We start from the raw sequence: 15641 nt of genomic DNA, 5'->3' as shown, positions 1-15641 counted from the left end.
CCCTTTTAATTTCAGAAACCTTACTTCCCATTTAAAAACATGTCTTCTTATTTGTTGAAGATCTAGTACATATATCAATTTTCAAGCTATCATCCTATTTCATACAGATCTTAAAAAATGGCCAGATTTCGAATTCTCTTTACTTACCCCTGCTGAATTTCAACATGGTGGCCCCTCTAAATATATGATGTTGGTTACTAAAGCTTTTTTAAAAATAAATTTGTGCAGCCAGGCATGGTGGCTCACGCCGGTAATCCCAGCACTTTGGGAGGCAGAGGCAGGCAGATCACCTGAGGTTGGGAGTTCAAGACCAGCCTGGCCAGCATGGTGAAACGCCGTCTCTATTGAAAATGCAAAAATTAGCCAGGCGTGGTGGCATGCACCTGTAATCCCAGCTACTCAGGAAGCTGAGGCAGGAGAATCACTTGAACCCGGAAGGCAGAGGTTGCAGTGAGCCGAGATCGCGGCAATGCACTGCAGCCTGGGTGACAGAGACTCTGTCTCAAAAAATAATTAATTAATTAATTAATTAATTTGTGCTTCTGAAGTAAAAAAACTTTCCATATTTTTTAAATAAAAATTGTACTTAAGAGAATTAAGAATTCTTGTCTCTTTGATACGTAGTTCCTCTCTCCAAGAACTACTGGGTCTGCTCCCCTAACCTAGAGCCATCCTTCCTGAGAGACATGCAGAAAAAATCCAACAGATGTTCAAAACAGCACACCCAATGGCTTTCCTGCTAGTCTCACCAAAGGTATCTTTTGCCTTTGATCCACTTTAGACGTTGACATTTGTCCCTTTAAAGAGTACCAGCCAGTGTGGACAAGTTGTCCATCTATGGAAGGAACATACACACACTCTCTTATAAATCTTGCTGTTCCAGATCTACAGCCCTCCTACTCCTAAAACCCGCCTTTCCCTGAAGACTGATTTAGTGTAGCCTAAGATTACAGAAATAGCAAAGCCTCTGTGGAGAATGGAAAAGTCAACTACACCTCTTCCCCATCCAAAAAAACCAGCTAAGCTTAGCCATAGCGCATCGGTAATGAGAACAGTACTGATAATTGTGGACTGTCTATGGCAATGAACACTTAACAAGTCCAGAAGGGACACTGAAAATCAACAGACTGGCAACTCGTGCTTCCACATGAAACTCTGGGCGCCCGTATGATGAAGTCAGACCACTTTGCTAATAGACAATTAGGCTTAAGAAATCCGAGTTGTTGGAGAAGGGAATAAGCATGTAGATAAAAGTGATGTCAGCACTACATTTTTCTAAACCTGTGATAATTTTAAAATAATGCTTATCTTTTCTGATTATGAAATTAATAAATGGTCAAAATAAACACTTTTAAAATGGTATAGGATGGTGCAGTGGCTCACACCTATAATCCTAGCACTTGGGAGGCCAAGGCGGGTGGATGACTTGAGTTCAGGAGTTCGAGACCAGCCTGGGCAACATGGCAAAACTCCGTCTCTACTAAAAAATACAAAAAAAAAAAACCCCAAAACCGAAAATAGCCAGGCATGGTGGCACGCACCTGTAGTCCCAGCTACTCAGGAGGCTGAGGCAGGAGAATCACTTAAAACGGGGAGGCAGAGGTTGCAGTGAGCCGAGATTGCGCCACTGCACTCTAGCCTGGGTGACAGAGTGAGACTCTGTCTCAAAAAAATAGATCAACAAAAATAAATAAAATGGTACAAAAAATATTGAGATAACACTTGAGAATCACATCATCCTGATACTGTTGTCAATTTCACTGATTTTCCTTTTTTCTCAACTAACATACACGCTCTGGGCGGGGAGAAAAAGGAAGGGAGCAATCCCGTCCCTCTCTGCCTTCTGTGAGCACTGTCCTGAGCACTGCTACTGACCTGGCCCACGCCGGTCCCAACAACAATCCTTCAGAGGGACGCCGCTCCCTATGTCACCAACATGGACACTGGGGCCCGGCCCAGGCACTCTCAGATGTGCACCCATCACCCATCCTCCAGGCAGTGTGGTTTGGGGGCTCGATATTTGTATCTTGTGACTTTTAAAATAATTCTTATCTTGAATTTAAAAACTCCCAAACTTGGGAGATTTCTTTGTCATAAGACGGGAAGTAGATTAAAGATAGAGAACAAAGGAGAGGGCCAGACACTTCCCTGGGTAAGAGAAGCAATGGTGGGCTCGGCTTCCTCCTCAGGAACACCTTACTTAGTGTTTTCTGAGAAGGAAAAGTGACATCTCCAGGGGACTCAGGCTAGAGGAGGAGAATGACAATCAAACGACAGACCGCAGGAAGCCCCTGAAGTGGGGCCGTCGATGCCTTCACCCTGGGAGATGCAGGTGATGTGCACTCAGGGACATTTGTTCAGGCCTCACCTATAAGGGGTGGCCACCACCTAATCCACTCCGGAGCTGGGCGTTTACTATTTCCAGAGACGCCAATGTGAGGCCTTGCTTCAGCTTCAAGGAAGCCTCTGGACACTGTCCCCAACCACACCCCCAGCTCCTAGGCCAGTACCTGGCACTTCAGAGTCCTGAACGCACAATCACAGCCAGCTGAGTGAGCCGACGAGAAACGAGTGGAATAAATGAACGACGTAAATAAAATGTACGTCACGGACAATTGTGGAAGCCACACTTCATGAAACAGATAATGGTGCTGGACAAAAGAGCAAAAGGGGCAAGTGAAACGCACAAGGAAATGAGGTGGCTGTGGGCACCCGCGATGAGACAGCAACCTGCATTTCTAACAGCACTGGGGTGCACATGGAGGAGATAGTGCTCTCTACGCAGGGCCTCTGATCACGGGGCATGAAGACTCCCTTTTAAGCCCTTAGAGGTGAAGCATAAGAAAAGCAAAAGGGCCTGCCAAGTTCATGCAGTGAGTAGCCAGTTTCTGGAACTTGCTGCCTGAAAAAGGAAGCAGGAAAGACTGGAAATCGGTTCAGACAGCAGACCCCGAAGTAATTATGACCACTTATGTGCCCCTCCTTGGAACATTATTCAAATGGTTCTTCAACCTAAGTGGTTCTACAATTTGTTACCCTCCCCCGCACCCTATACACTTCCTTTTGAGGTCAGAAGCTCCATATCTTCAAACTGCTCAGCCAATAGCAACATCTATTTTAACTCAGAATGCCTGCTCTCCAAGCCCCCAAGCCTTAACATTTTTAAAGATTGGTCAGCAAATCCACCCACGTCCACTGTGCTCCAGAGATCCCTACCTTCACATGTGTGAGCTGGGCCCTCTCCAGGGCCCAGTGCCCAAGCGGGGAGCTGGCGTGAGGTTCCCGAATGGAAAAGGAAACCCCACGCAGGTATGACCATGACGCCTGGCTCAGTCAGCTGCCAGTTAAGTGGGTTTTTTTTTTTAACTAATTGTTTTTAGTGGCAAAGTATACATGCACATGGTTTAAAAATATATATGCACCCTAAGAAAAGGGTTTGTAATAGAAAGGAAGTTTTTCTTCTATCGCAGATGTTTCTTGGGGTGTATCCACTGTTAACAGTTTCTTGTGTATCTTTTCAGGAATTTTTTAAGCACACATAAGCATAAATATGAGTTATTTTTCCTGAAAAAACAAAACAAAACAAAAAGGAGCAGGAATCACATTATCCATGCTACTCTGCATCTGGGTCTTTCCACTCCGCCATGTGTCTGGGGCTCATTCCACTGCAGTTCTCATGGATGGGCCTCACCATTTGCCTGGTACAGAGGGTCAGAGATGCTACACGATTTATTTAGCCAGCTCCCAACGACAGCTATTTAGGCTGTGCTCAGTCTGTTGTCATTATCAACTAGTTAAAGTTTTTAGAATATATAGGTAAATCTGAATCTACTAGTTAGGACCCCACTGGTTTTAAGGAGAGTGATCCTAATCCTACACTGTTCATACTTCTAAATGAAAACAAACAAGAACAACCCTCACTTCTCCATCACTCTATACTCAGGAAAAATATTCTTACCCCTTCAATGCTGAAACAGACAACAGACACAAACATTAACAACAGTTTTCATCTCATTTTTTCTGAACCCTTTTACTAGGGCTACTAAAATAAAGTGCTTTGAATATATACTCTCTCCACCTTCTGGGCAAGATGCTACTAGCTAATAAAAAGGCCAAAGGCATCCCCAGCTAGGAGATGCAGAACTGGGCCCAGGTGACAATAGCTTCAGGTGCATCCACTGGGTGTCAACTCATTCCAGACAGGAGTGACAAGGAAGACCCTCCCACAGTTGCTGTGGCTACAGTCCTCCTCACTTAGGGCCTTCACAGACACGCTGGTCTTCTATACTGTCTACCTGAGCAAGTGCACCACTCACCTCTCAGAAATCAGGAAGTTACAGACATTAATTCCCAAAACATTCTGGCTTCCTTGAAGGAAGTGTTCAACCTTTTTATTGCTTCCAAAGTTGAGACACTTTCCCAAGAGTAGTAAACAATCTTCCCAAAGCCTTTTTCAAATCATCAGTTCACATGGTGTGAAAATATATTAAATTCTACATATTAAACTGTTAAAAAAATTAGTAATCAAAACAAATGCTAATATTTATAAGCTGTTAGCATTTTATATATGAGCAAAGACTTCAGGAAAAGCAGGTATTTTATAATCTCAAATTACCTAACATATAAAAATATTCAAAACACGATACCTCGTCCAGCTCCTGAAGAGACATGTTGTTCCCATCAGTCCCATCCAGTTAGGGAAAGCAAAAAGAAAGCAGCATGGGACAGACAGACAAGGCATGGTCAGTTGAGAAAACACTGAGATTTTAAGCTAACTAAATATAAAGATCCACTAAGCAAGGTATTTTAAAATCTCCTTTTGAGTCTTCTTTTTTTAAAATAAGCTACATCAATATATGCTTTTATTTTTATTTACTGCGGTTGTTTTGAAAATGAGTTAGGAAACAAGCAAAACATGATTGTAAATATTAAAATACACTGGAAACAGATAAAACATACTTGCTTTGGTTTCAATAAAATATGCTGTTAATCTGTTTCATAAACACCAAATATCCATACAATACCACATTCTAATTTCCCTTAGGAAAATATAAAAAGAGAGCAGAGCTGCAATGTAATTTTATCATGTTAAATAAATGTATATTTTCACATGTAAATCAGACCTGCAAATGCAACAAAATTAAAAAATGAACGACCCACAGAAACTGTCTGTAGCCGTATTCAGATAACATGTGAGTGACCACATATGCAAGGTCTCTGCAAATTACATCCCGCAGACACGGCTTCATCCCTGGTAGTAAGAGAGCTGAGAAACCACTCTTTCCCGGAGAGAGACACAGGTGGCAAAATAAAAGAAAAACTCTTACCATCTCTTGGTATGTATTATCATTAGCTAGAAAGCGTACAGTTATTCATAAAGCTCTTATAAAAGCAAGCAAACGAGACAAAACAAAAGGTAAGAATACATTTTTTCTTTTAAGGGGAGTGGGGAGGGAGAAGCATGACACCAGAGGGTTAAGTTTCAATTGAAAACTAAAGGTTCTTTTTTAGATCAACATGGAACTCTATCTTCTGGACAGACATTTACTAATGACAGATAAGCTAAACAACTAGGTCTTTTTTTTGTACAGTATTGATCACTGAAATAATTTGTGGTGAAATTCAATAATCAATTGTGTTTTTTTATGTTTAGCAGTAAATTTAGAAAATAAAAAAACAACTTTCTTATTTAAAAAGAGTGCAAATGAAGCTGCTGTATCAGGGCCAAAATATTATTAAACAATGATAGCAATAAAAACGTAATCAAACTTTACTCCATGTAAAAATTCAATTAGATGACATGGAAAGCTGCAAATCCTCTTCATTCCTTCCACAATTTTCTGTGAGAGCAAGAGAGAATTCTAGACACACCCTGCCATAATAGTAGCACTAGACGATATTAATAAAGATAGTATCAAATGGAAATCTGATTTAATTATCTTTTACTTCACAAAGAAAAATGTTTTTATTTTTTAAAAGCTTAACATTAAGAGAACATTAAAATCTTGTATTAATAAAACATGATGCAAGACAAAACCCCTAACTTGAGTATCTCAGTCTTCTTCCTATTCTGCAGCGGCTCCCTGGCATTTAATCTTTGAACGATGTACTATTGCAAACCTCGGTTAAAATCTCTGCTGCACATGTGCCTATGCTCTCGGATTATTAACCGAGCACACACACCCTGATCTTCTGATTGCTACAATTATTAGTTGATAAGAGGTGAAATCTGAATCATGGGATTCTAGGGCTAGAAATAACTATTTTCTTACAAATAAGAAAACTAAGCTTCAAAATGTATAAATGCATTGCTCGAAGCCACAGACCTTGTTAATGGTCAGACCGGGGACAGACCCAGGTGTTCAGGTCTCTTTCCACCCCACCCTCCAGCCTCTCTAATTTTATTAACAATTCAGGGAATTACTTGTAATAGGCAGCTACCACCACATCAGGAATATTAAATTAAGGTCACCTTTTCAAAGACCCTCCCCACCATTCTGCTACTTAAAAATAGAAGGCTTTCGAAGCTCTGCGTGCCACCAAATTACCAGGAAATTTAGTCAAGACCTGAATTAAAACATGTAGAATTACCATCAGGAAAGACCAAAATAAAGCCAAATGAAAACACATTACTACACATCATCACCTTCTAAATCTTTATGTCTAAATCTAGGTTTTTGACCTGCCAATGGCATGCAATCAAGCAAATACTGAAAACTCCAAGTAGCATGTGGAATTTATAGTCTAAAGAACTTTCTACATAAAACTGAAAAATCAGTGGAAACCCATCTGTGTTTACTCAGGAAGTCTGGAAAAGTTGAGCAAAATGAGTTGGAAACACAGGTCTATACTATAGTGACATTTACTTTATTTCCGTTACTGCCAAAATAAAAGTTTGCTTCACTTTTATCCAACAAAGTACCCTTATTCTCAAAGTAAGCCTCACTGCTCCCATGGAATCTTTAAAAGCGGAAAAGCAAGTAGATCTAAAGAGAAATATATAATGATTTCATACTTGGATTCTAAAGACAGAGAACTAATTTTCCAACAGACTCAGCTTGTACTAAAACTTAGAACCTTCAATGTGCAAGTTAAAATTGACTGTGTAAGGTTTGTAAAAGTGAGATAAAGAAAGATGCTAGCCTCTTGCAAGAAAAAAAAAAATTGTTTTTAAACAATAGGTCCTTCCATTTTCCAGGATCTGCAACACAAGTTCTGAAAATGCAGCCAACACCAGAGTGGCCCAGGAGGTGAGCACGGGGCTCTCAAGCCAGGTTTGCCAGAGTTCCAGTCACAGCCCCCAACCCATCAGGTGGGTGATGCTAGGCCAGTTTCCTACCTCCTCTAAAATCTGTTTCCTTATCTGTATCTGAGAAAAACAATAGTACTTATTTGATAGAGCACTGTGAAGATGAGCCGAGCTTACACATGGAAAGGGCTTAGCCCAGAGTCAGGCACAACGTAAACTCTCCATAAATCTTAGCTAATATTGTAGTCAAGCCTGGATAAGAACCTCAGGTTTCTTATAGCCAGTTAATCCTTAATTTCTTTTTTTTCCTAAAGCACACATTTTATTAAAAATAATGTGCTTAAGTTTCAAACTAATGTAAGACCAATTATCTCTAGCTTCCAATTTTAGATTATGCATTATTTTAAAGCAGAGTATAGATTAGGCAGTAAACACTAAGAAAGTAGCTCCAACCCCTGTATTAGATCCATTCCCAGGGATCGAAGGAAACCACACAAATCCATACAGAATTTCATCAGATCAGAAGAGCATCTCAATATCCACCTTTCATTCGTTTCTTTATGACTTTACAATTTTTTTTTGAATGATTGTTTAGCTTCATAAATCCACTTCAGTTTCCTAAAGCCAAGCTGCTTGAATGAGTTGCTACCTTAAAACCTGCACTTGGCTGGCATAATAATGTGAAAGTTACTTTTGCACAGTACTGGTAGGCTACTTCTAAGGATTTCACCTTGGACTGACAGCCACAAAGCTGTTGACTATGAATTCCTCCTTTTCAAATTAAAGCTAAAGTCAGGAGAAACAATGTATTAAAACAGAACTTGAGAAAATACTGTTGAATCCATAGGGCTGGAAATCACCTAACTCAAACCCCTCAGTTTACAAATGAGGCAAAAGATATCCAAAAAGATTAAAAGCTTGCCTAAGGACACACTCTGAGCCTGCAGCAGAACAGGATTTAGGCCTCAATTCTCAGATTCAATTCTCAGTGCTCTTTCCTTTATTTCATGCTGCCCTGAGGCATGAACGTGATGGGGCACTCAAAACTGAGGCCAGAGCAAAATGCATGGGAAATACAACTGCATTTTGTTAGGAGTGTATAAAGTCAAACCCATCTGTTTTTAACAATTAGTTTTACTAACATTAATACAACTAAGAACACACAAAAAAGTAGAATTTTGTTCAGTTCTGGGTGCTGAACTTTAAAAAGGATACAGAAAAACTAAACATCATTTATAGGAAAGAAACGTAACCACTCTGAGCCAGGACTGCTAAGCCTGGAAAGAACTCTGGGTAACAAGGCTGCAGGGTTACCAGACAGAAGGAAGACCCGAAGGAACAGAACTAAAAGCAGGACCCCAGGACACAAACAGTTGGGATTAACAGGCAAAGACTTTTTAGTGGTAAAAATCGTGGAGCTGCTGGCATTTTCCATCATAATCACAGAACATGGCCAAACAAGACAGGCATAAGGAGTTATCACAAACGGGTACACTAGGCCAAATGACCTTTAGGTCCCTTCTGGCCCTTAAGGCTTTGTGTTTATCTGGTCACTGCATCTCCTCCTTAAATTCCTGTTTATTTGATGTATTTGCCTGAATGCTGCAAAACCCTGTATGCACGCACAGGTACATACAACAACCCCACTACAACAACGAAATTCTAGTTTTTTCCCTCCAACTAGGATGCAAAAAATGCAAGTTTAAATCTTTTGAATGACACGGCTAAAGCCATGACATGGCTGAAGGTGTGCTTTGCTTTGAGGTGTAAGACATACTACTCTGCAATTAATTTCTGCAGCTTTTTCCTGAAATAAAGATGTCAAAATTCAGGATTACAATTTTTTTTTAAAAGTCTGTTATTTTAGGTGTATTTTTAGTTGGTATCAAATGCATCAAGATCAAAGTCTACAGCTTTTTCTTCTAATTAGAAGCTTTAAATTCCAGGTTATTATTTTTTAAATTAAGTTAAACTCAGGTTTAATTTCTTCCTTTCAAATTGCCTGAGTGTTAGATATATATTTACAAATTGTCTCTTTTTAACTGTTTTACTTTACTATAACAAATATACTTATTTTAAGTTTCTATTTAAAAATTTTCAAACATGTAGAAAAGCCTACAAAATGGTAAAATGTCCCCCACATACTCATCACTAGACTCAACAATTTGCCTTATTTGCTTCCTCTGTTTTTGGAGGGGTTTAAGGATTTAGGTAAGACACCTTGACATTTCACCACTAAACATTTTAGTAGGCATCTCTAGTAAAATTATCAAATGTAATGTATTATAATTAATTAATTCCTTAATGTCACCTAATACCTAGTCCATATTCAAAATTTGACAGATATGGTATTGTTTGGTGTGCTACACGGCTTTGAAATTTACAAATCAGAAACGAGGCTTTAAATTTTTTATGAGCTAGATATGCAATGAAAAGCATTGCTAAGAGTTACTCAATACAGTTTTTACAAATTGTGTTAGACATGGCTTTTGCTTCAGAACGTTTATAAAGCTTTTCCAACTTCCAGAAAAGTTGAAAAAATCATAACCTCTATGTAGTCTCGTTAGCAATTTCGCCGTATTGTGTGCAGAAATAGATTTTGTAAGAATCACCTGTAAGCAAAGTGAAGATGTAACACTTCAACCCTAATTACTTCAGAAATTTATGACATGCCATTTTTTTAAACACAATTAAAATATACAAATCTGTGTTTTCTTTTTAAATTTTAATTCAGGAAAACTATGTTTGTTAGACTGCAAAACCTATTTTTTAGACAGTATGAATTGACTATAAGGATATTTCAAATGATATGGCTGCTTTCAATGATCTGAGAAAGATTTTAAATGGTCAGACTAATACAAATATTAACATTTTCAATGGCATGACATTTAGAAAACATTTTTTAACGTTCTGACTTAGAAATATATTTTTAGTTGGGTTTAGAAATCATTTTCAAAAACTGTGAGTTAGCTAAATGTATCTGTATATACCCTGACGTATCTATTTTTCCAAACTGTATACTTTAGCTATCCATTTTTAATTATTTTGCTTAGCTTAAATATTTTTTTAAATTAAGTTAAACTCAGGTTTAATTTCTTCCTTTCAAATTGCCTGAGTGTTAGATATATATTTACAAATTGTCTCTTTTTAACTGTTTTACTTTACTATAACAATATACTTATTTTAAGTTTCTATTTAAAAATTTTCAAACATGTAGAAAAGCCTACAAAATGGTAAAATGTCCCCCACATACTCATCACTAGACTCAACAATTTGCCTTATTTGCTTCCTCTGTTTTTGGAGGGGTTTAAGGATTTAGGTAAGACACCTTGACATTTCACCACTAAACATTTTAGTAGGCATCTCTAGTAAAATTATCAAATGTAATGTATTATAATTAATTAATTCCTTAATGTCACCTAATACCTAGTCCATATTCAAAATTTGACAGATATGGTATTGTTTGGTGTGCTACACGGCTTTGAAATTTACAAATCAGAAACGAGGCTTTAAATTTTTTATGAGCTAGATATGCAATGAAAAGCATTGCTAAGAGTTACTCAATACAGTTTTTACAAATTGTGTTAGACATGGCTTTTGCTTCAGAACGTTTATAAAGCTTTTCCAACTTCCAGAAAAGTTGAAAAAATCATAACCTCTATGTAGTCTCGTTAGCAATTTCGCCGTATTGTGTGCAGAAATAGATTTTGTAAGAATCACCTGTAAGCAAAGTGAAGATGTAACACTTCAACCCTAATTACTTCAGAAATTTATGACATGCCATTTTTTTAAACACAATTAAAATATACAAATCTGTGTTTTCTTTTTAAATTTTAATTCAGGAAAACTATGTTTGTTAGACTGCAAAACCTATTTTTTAGACAGTATGAATTGACTATAAGGATATTTCAAATGATATGGCTGCTTTCAATGATCTGAGAAAGATTTTAAATGGTCAGACTAATACAAATATTAACATTTTCAATGGCATGACATTTAGAAAACATTTTTTAACGTTCTGACTTAGAAATATATTTTTAGTTGGGTTTAGAAATCATTTTCAAAAACTGTGAGTTAGCTAAATGTATCTGTATATACCCTGACGTATCTATTTTTCCAAACTGTATACTTTAGCTATCCATTTTTAATTATTTTGCTTAGCTTAAATATTTTTTTAAATTGCCTAACTTAGAAAATAATTTTCTAAAGTGGTCTGATTCAGAGAAGGACTTTTAAAAAGCTTCCTGTCTCAGATACTAGGTTTTTAAACCGTCTGACTAAATGAGGGGGGGAAAAAAAAACCCTCATGTTACCCAAAGGTTCAGGGTATTTTGAACCTTAATGATTAAAAATTGAAAAATAAACAATATGTTTTTCAATCAATTAAAACTGATACCTTAGAAATCTTAACATCAGTTTCAGTTGTTTTTGAGGCAGCACAAAAATCAAGTCATTTAAGGAACATATAGTTCTTATTTAACATTACTGAAGTTCCATTAAGGAACTGTATTCATCCAATTGCTACTCGATTTCTTATTTCTTCTTCAAAATTAGCGCTAGAATTAGCCCGTTTCTATGCTACCAGACAGCTTTACATTTATTTCAATATAATGTCATTCCTTTCAATTTATGAATGTAAAACCCTTCAACTTCTTAATTGAAATCTCACACACACTCTGTCCCTGTTTCTAGGCTTTTTGACCTGAGTTTACATGCTTTTATTCCTGAAACCGCTCATATGGCTTAATATCACTTTCTATCAGTTACATGGCCAAACACATTCTCCACTTGTGACTTACAAAAAGGAGAAACTGTCTTTGTAGACATGATAATCATGACATATGGCAAAATTTTCCTGAAGCATTTAGATAAAATCACAAAGAAAAAATGAACTGGCCATACAGTCCCTAAGAGGTAAAATAAATGCGGGGTTTCCAAAATTGCCTATCAAATATAATCCCCACGAATGTGGTCCTGGGATGGCCATTCCCCGCCTGTTCCAACGCTGCTTCTATTCCAACCTAGCCTGCCCACAGCAGGTAGCCTGAACTACAGCCAGTTTCATATCTTCACGTTTCAATTGAAGACATTACCGAGCTAACGATCACTGTCTGGTAGAGATCATCCAGACTCGCCCCTTGTTTAACAAAGCAGTCAACTGTGGCTCAGAAAGGGAAAAGTAGCCCCCATTAAAAACAAACCAGAAAACAGTAATTTTTCCAGGACCACCCTTAAAAAACGCTACTGCTAGGCTAACTAAAGGTCTGGCTAATTAAAAAAAAAAAAAAATGCTATTTTAGAGGGTTAATTTTCACATATACCTCCTCAGGCTTTTTTAAAAAGTTCGAATGGAGAGGAAAGCGTCATTTCCTGTCTGGGAAATGGAAAGTGAAGGGGCTAGCACCTTGAGTCTCACAAACCCAAGCCCCCAGGAAGAACAGTGAAACAATTACTCATAGGGAACAAGGCCACACAGAGGGCCGCGGGACCCTTAAAACGGGAGGAAAAACAAAACAAAACAAAACAACAACACAACTGCTTCCTCTTTGGGGGAGGGAGTCGTTCATTTGCAAGGATTTGGGTCCACGGTCCCGCGATCCAGCCATCAGGACCGAACTGAGGCTCACTATTGGGGGGAGGGGAGCTTCAAACAAAACGAAACAAAAAGGCTTCAGAAAGGCCCAATGCTTCCCAATGTTAGCGTTAAAACATATGTAAATTGCAGGCGGCCTGTAGCGCAGTGACGCCAAGGCGGGGGATGCGCGGGGGGGGGGGGGGGGGGGTGCTGCGGAAGTGAGGAGCAGACAAGGCAGAGGTGGAGCTGCGGCCCCACAGCACCGCTTTTTCCCCATCCAGGGTTACAGATGCCCCCTGACTCTAGCCAAGAGATCTTATTATTCTTAGTCTTATTATTCTTATCTTCTTTTTTTAAACAGAGAGACAGACAGACACAGACAAACAGGCAGAGCCGCAGTGCACACGGTCCGTGTGTCGGAGAGGCCGCCGGGAGACTCACCGCAGCAATGCTACGTGAATGCAGAGGGCTGGAGGTGGTGTGACTACTCACTTGCTCGGCTAACAGCTGCCGGTTTTGGATGGAATTATTCCGCAACAACAAGAAAGCGTCGGTTAAACGCCTGGTGGCCATGTCTCACCCTTTGTGACCCCCCTCTCAGGGGCCCCCCGCCCACTTATATTCCTGATTTATTCACTTTCTTTCTCTTGGCCCGGCCAGCCCACCCTTTCACTGAAGCTTCTCGACAAGGCCTCAGGCCTCAAGCCAAAAAGACGCAGCTGTGCCCTTCGCCAAAGCGTAGAGACCCCTCCCCAAATAACTACCTAGGCTTTCCAATTGTCTGACTCCCCCTACCCAGGACCGACTTCGATCTCTAAGCACTTGAATCCCCCCAATCCTTGCGTAGCGATCCAACGTCCAGAGACCCCACCCCAATCCAACCTTGGATCTACAAGCGTCTAACTCGCCAATCCAGCTCTAGACTAGGAGGCCCTGAAGCCCCCTACTCCCTGAGACCCCCAAAGGTCTTTGCTCTCTACCCCTAACTTGGCTCGTAAGCGTCTAGGCCGTGTCCTGAGGTCTGGCTGTGACTCAGTTTCCCCACCAGAGGCCTGGCCTAGGCCCTCTTTGGACAACCAGAGCCAGGCCTGGGGCCTGGACTCCAGGGCGCCTGCAGCTCCCTTCTGGGGCCTTGTCTGAGCCTGCTGAGGCCCTGCCCGACCTCCTGACCCCTTCCTTTCCTGGGCGGCCTGGTCCTCCACTGCCAGCAGGCTGCCGGCCTGCAGGAGGACAGCAGGGCCTGCCTCCCCGGCCTTCTCACTCCTCTTCTCCGGCTCCCTCCATCCCCGGATCTGACTGCAGCTCAGTCCCGGGCCGTTTCCGTGCTGTGGTCCCGGGTTCTGGCGTCCCCCCTGGCCCTCTTCCTGTCCGTCCCTCGCGAGTGCCCCCCTGCGAATCTCGCAAGCCTTGCTTGCAACGTTCCGGGCGCGGGAGCTCCCTGCACTCCTGCCCCGGGGCACGAGAGTGCTCCGCCCTCTCCCGGGGCGCTCCTGGGGCGCCCCGTTTCGTCTTCCCCAACTGGGTCTAGGCACTAGGAGCAGGCCAGCGAGCAGGCCCGAGCCTGGGGAGCGTGACCCCCAGGCTGCAAACCGCTGCCAGGGCCCTTGGTCCCTGCATTAGAGTGGAAGTTGCGCGGCAGGCAAATTTGGGCTCCCCGAGAGCCGAAGTTTTGGGAGCGGGGAGTTGGAGCGGGAGAGGAAAAGTTGGAGACGACTGCCTCTGCAGGCCGAGCACGCTCTACTGCAGGCGCCGGCGCTCGCTTTTTTTTTTTTTTTTTTTTTCCACTCTGAAAAAAGATGTACCCGACAACCAGGAGGAAAAAAAAAAAGGGAAAAAAAAAAAAAAAAAGCGAGAGCTCCAGGCAGCCTGGCCGCGCAGCCGCTGGCAGTCGGGGGTCGTTGGGGGCGCCCGCCCTCCCCAGCTGCCGCTTTCTGTAGGTGGCACTGCAAGGTCGTGGAATCTCAAGTGGAAAAGTTCCCCGAAAACTTTGACACCTCCTGCCCCCCCTCCCCGCGAAAAATATCTCTGTTCCCCGCCTGGGCCCTGGCCCGAAGCCCCCCGCGCCCCTGGCGTCCCGGGCCCGGTTTCTCGCCGTTGGCCGGGCCCGGGGCGCCCTAAGCACCCCGGCTTGCCGCCCCGGGCCGGGTCGGCGGGGTTCGTGCAGGGGCTCCTCGGGGCCGCGTCAGGGAGGAGCCGCCCGGGCCCGAGCACGGCGCCCAGAAACAGGCGGGCGCCCAGTGACGGAGACCCTGGTCCGGCCCGGAGCCGCCCGGAGGCCTGAGGCCAAGGGCCTGGCCCAGCTCTCGGCGGGAGCGGGTCGAGGGCGCAGAGCTGTGTTGCTGCGCCTTCCGGGCCCCCGGCCTGTTTAGGGCCGGCTTCCCAGTGCAGGGCCGGCTTCCCCTTGCCGGGCGAGGCTGCGGGCCGGACTCCGGAGTGGGGTTCCAACAGAACACCTAGGCCCCAGAAGCGGCCCCCACGCGTCCTTTGTTTCTGCGTGGAACAAACTTTACACACGTGTGTGTTTTCCGAGGTTTTCCGTGTGCTGAGCGCTTGCAAAGCGGAGTCGCGCCCCGGGAGACGCGAAGCCGGTGCCCACGGCTCACCCAGGGACCCTGGCCGGACAGCGGCACCCGCGGGGCGCGTGCGGGACCCCCAGACGACCGGGGGAAACGCTGGCAACCGCCCCCCGCCGTGTTTTTTCTCTCACGGAGAATATTCCCGCGTGTTCGTTGTGCAACTAAAAATTAATGTCAAACGTATCCATTGAGGCAAATAACAAAATGCATACAACGAAACCCACATAAAATCGAGAGCGCC

At 42.3% G+C, this 15641-nt stretch overlaps 1 protein-coding gene and 1 long non-coding RNA gene across 12 annotated transcripts in view; one reads left to right on the top strand and one right to left on the bottom strand.

Moving 5' to 3' along the window:
- The window catches only part of STX16 (syntaxin 16), a 30068-nt gene extending 15589 nt beyond the window's left edge, over nucleotides 1–14479 (bottom strand). For 3 of the 11 annotated variants that reach the window (XM_033186877.1, XM_033186888.1, XM_033186889.1), the window contains exons 1-2: nucleotides 13266–13432; nucleotides 4647–4658 (exon numbers count right to left, since the gene is read on the bottom strand). In XM_033186877.1, the coding sequence (XP_033042768.1) occupies nucleotides 4647–4658; nucleotides 13266–13397 (144 nt within the window). In that variant the 5' untranslated portion in view covers nucleotides 13398–13432. Of the gene's footprint in view, nucleotides 1–2687; nucleotides 2878–4646; nucleotides 4659–13265 lie in introns of those variants that run through there. The other 8 variants (XM_033186886.1, XM_033186880.1, XM_033186882.1 and 5 more) reach the window with 7 other exon arrangements.
- Nucleotides 5247–13304, top strand: LOC117068995. Its single transcript, XR_004431334.1, has 3 exons — nucleotides 5247–5416; nucleotides 7199–7312; nucleotides 13186–13304. It is a non-coding gene; the product is annotated as an uncharacterized LOC117068995 (long non-coding RNA).
- Nucleotides 14480–15641: the final 1162 nt, after the last annotated feature.

This window comes from Trachypithecus francoisi, unplaced genomic scaffold (genome assembly GCF_009764315.1).
Source record: "Trachypithecus francoisi isolate TF-2019V2 unplaced genomic scaffold, Tfra_2.0 Lachesis_group21, whole genome shotgun sequence".
Lineage (NCBI taxonomy): Eukaryota > Metazoa > Chordata > Mammalia > Primates > Cercopithecidae > Trachypithecus > Trachypithecus francoisi.
The sequence above is the reverse complement of the archived record's forward strand: the minus strand, read 5'-3'. Positions and strand labels throughout refer to the sequence as shown.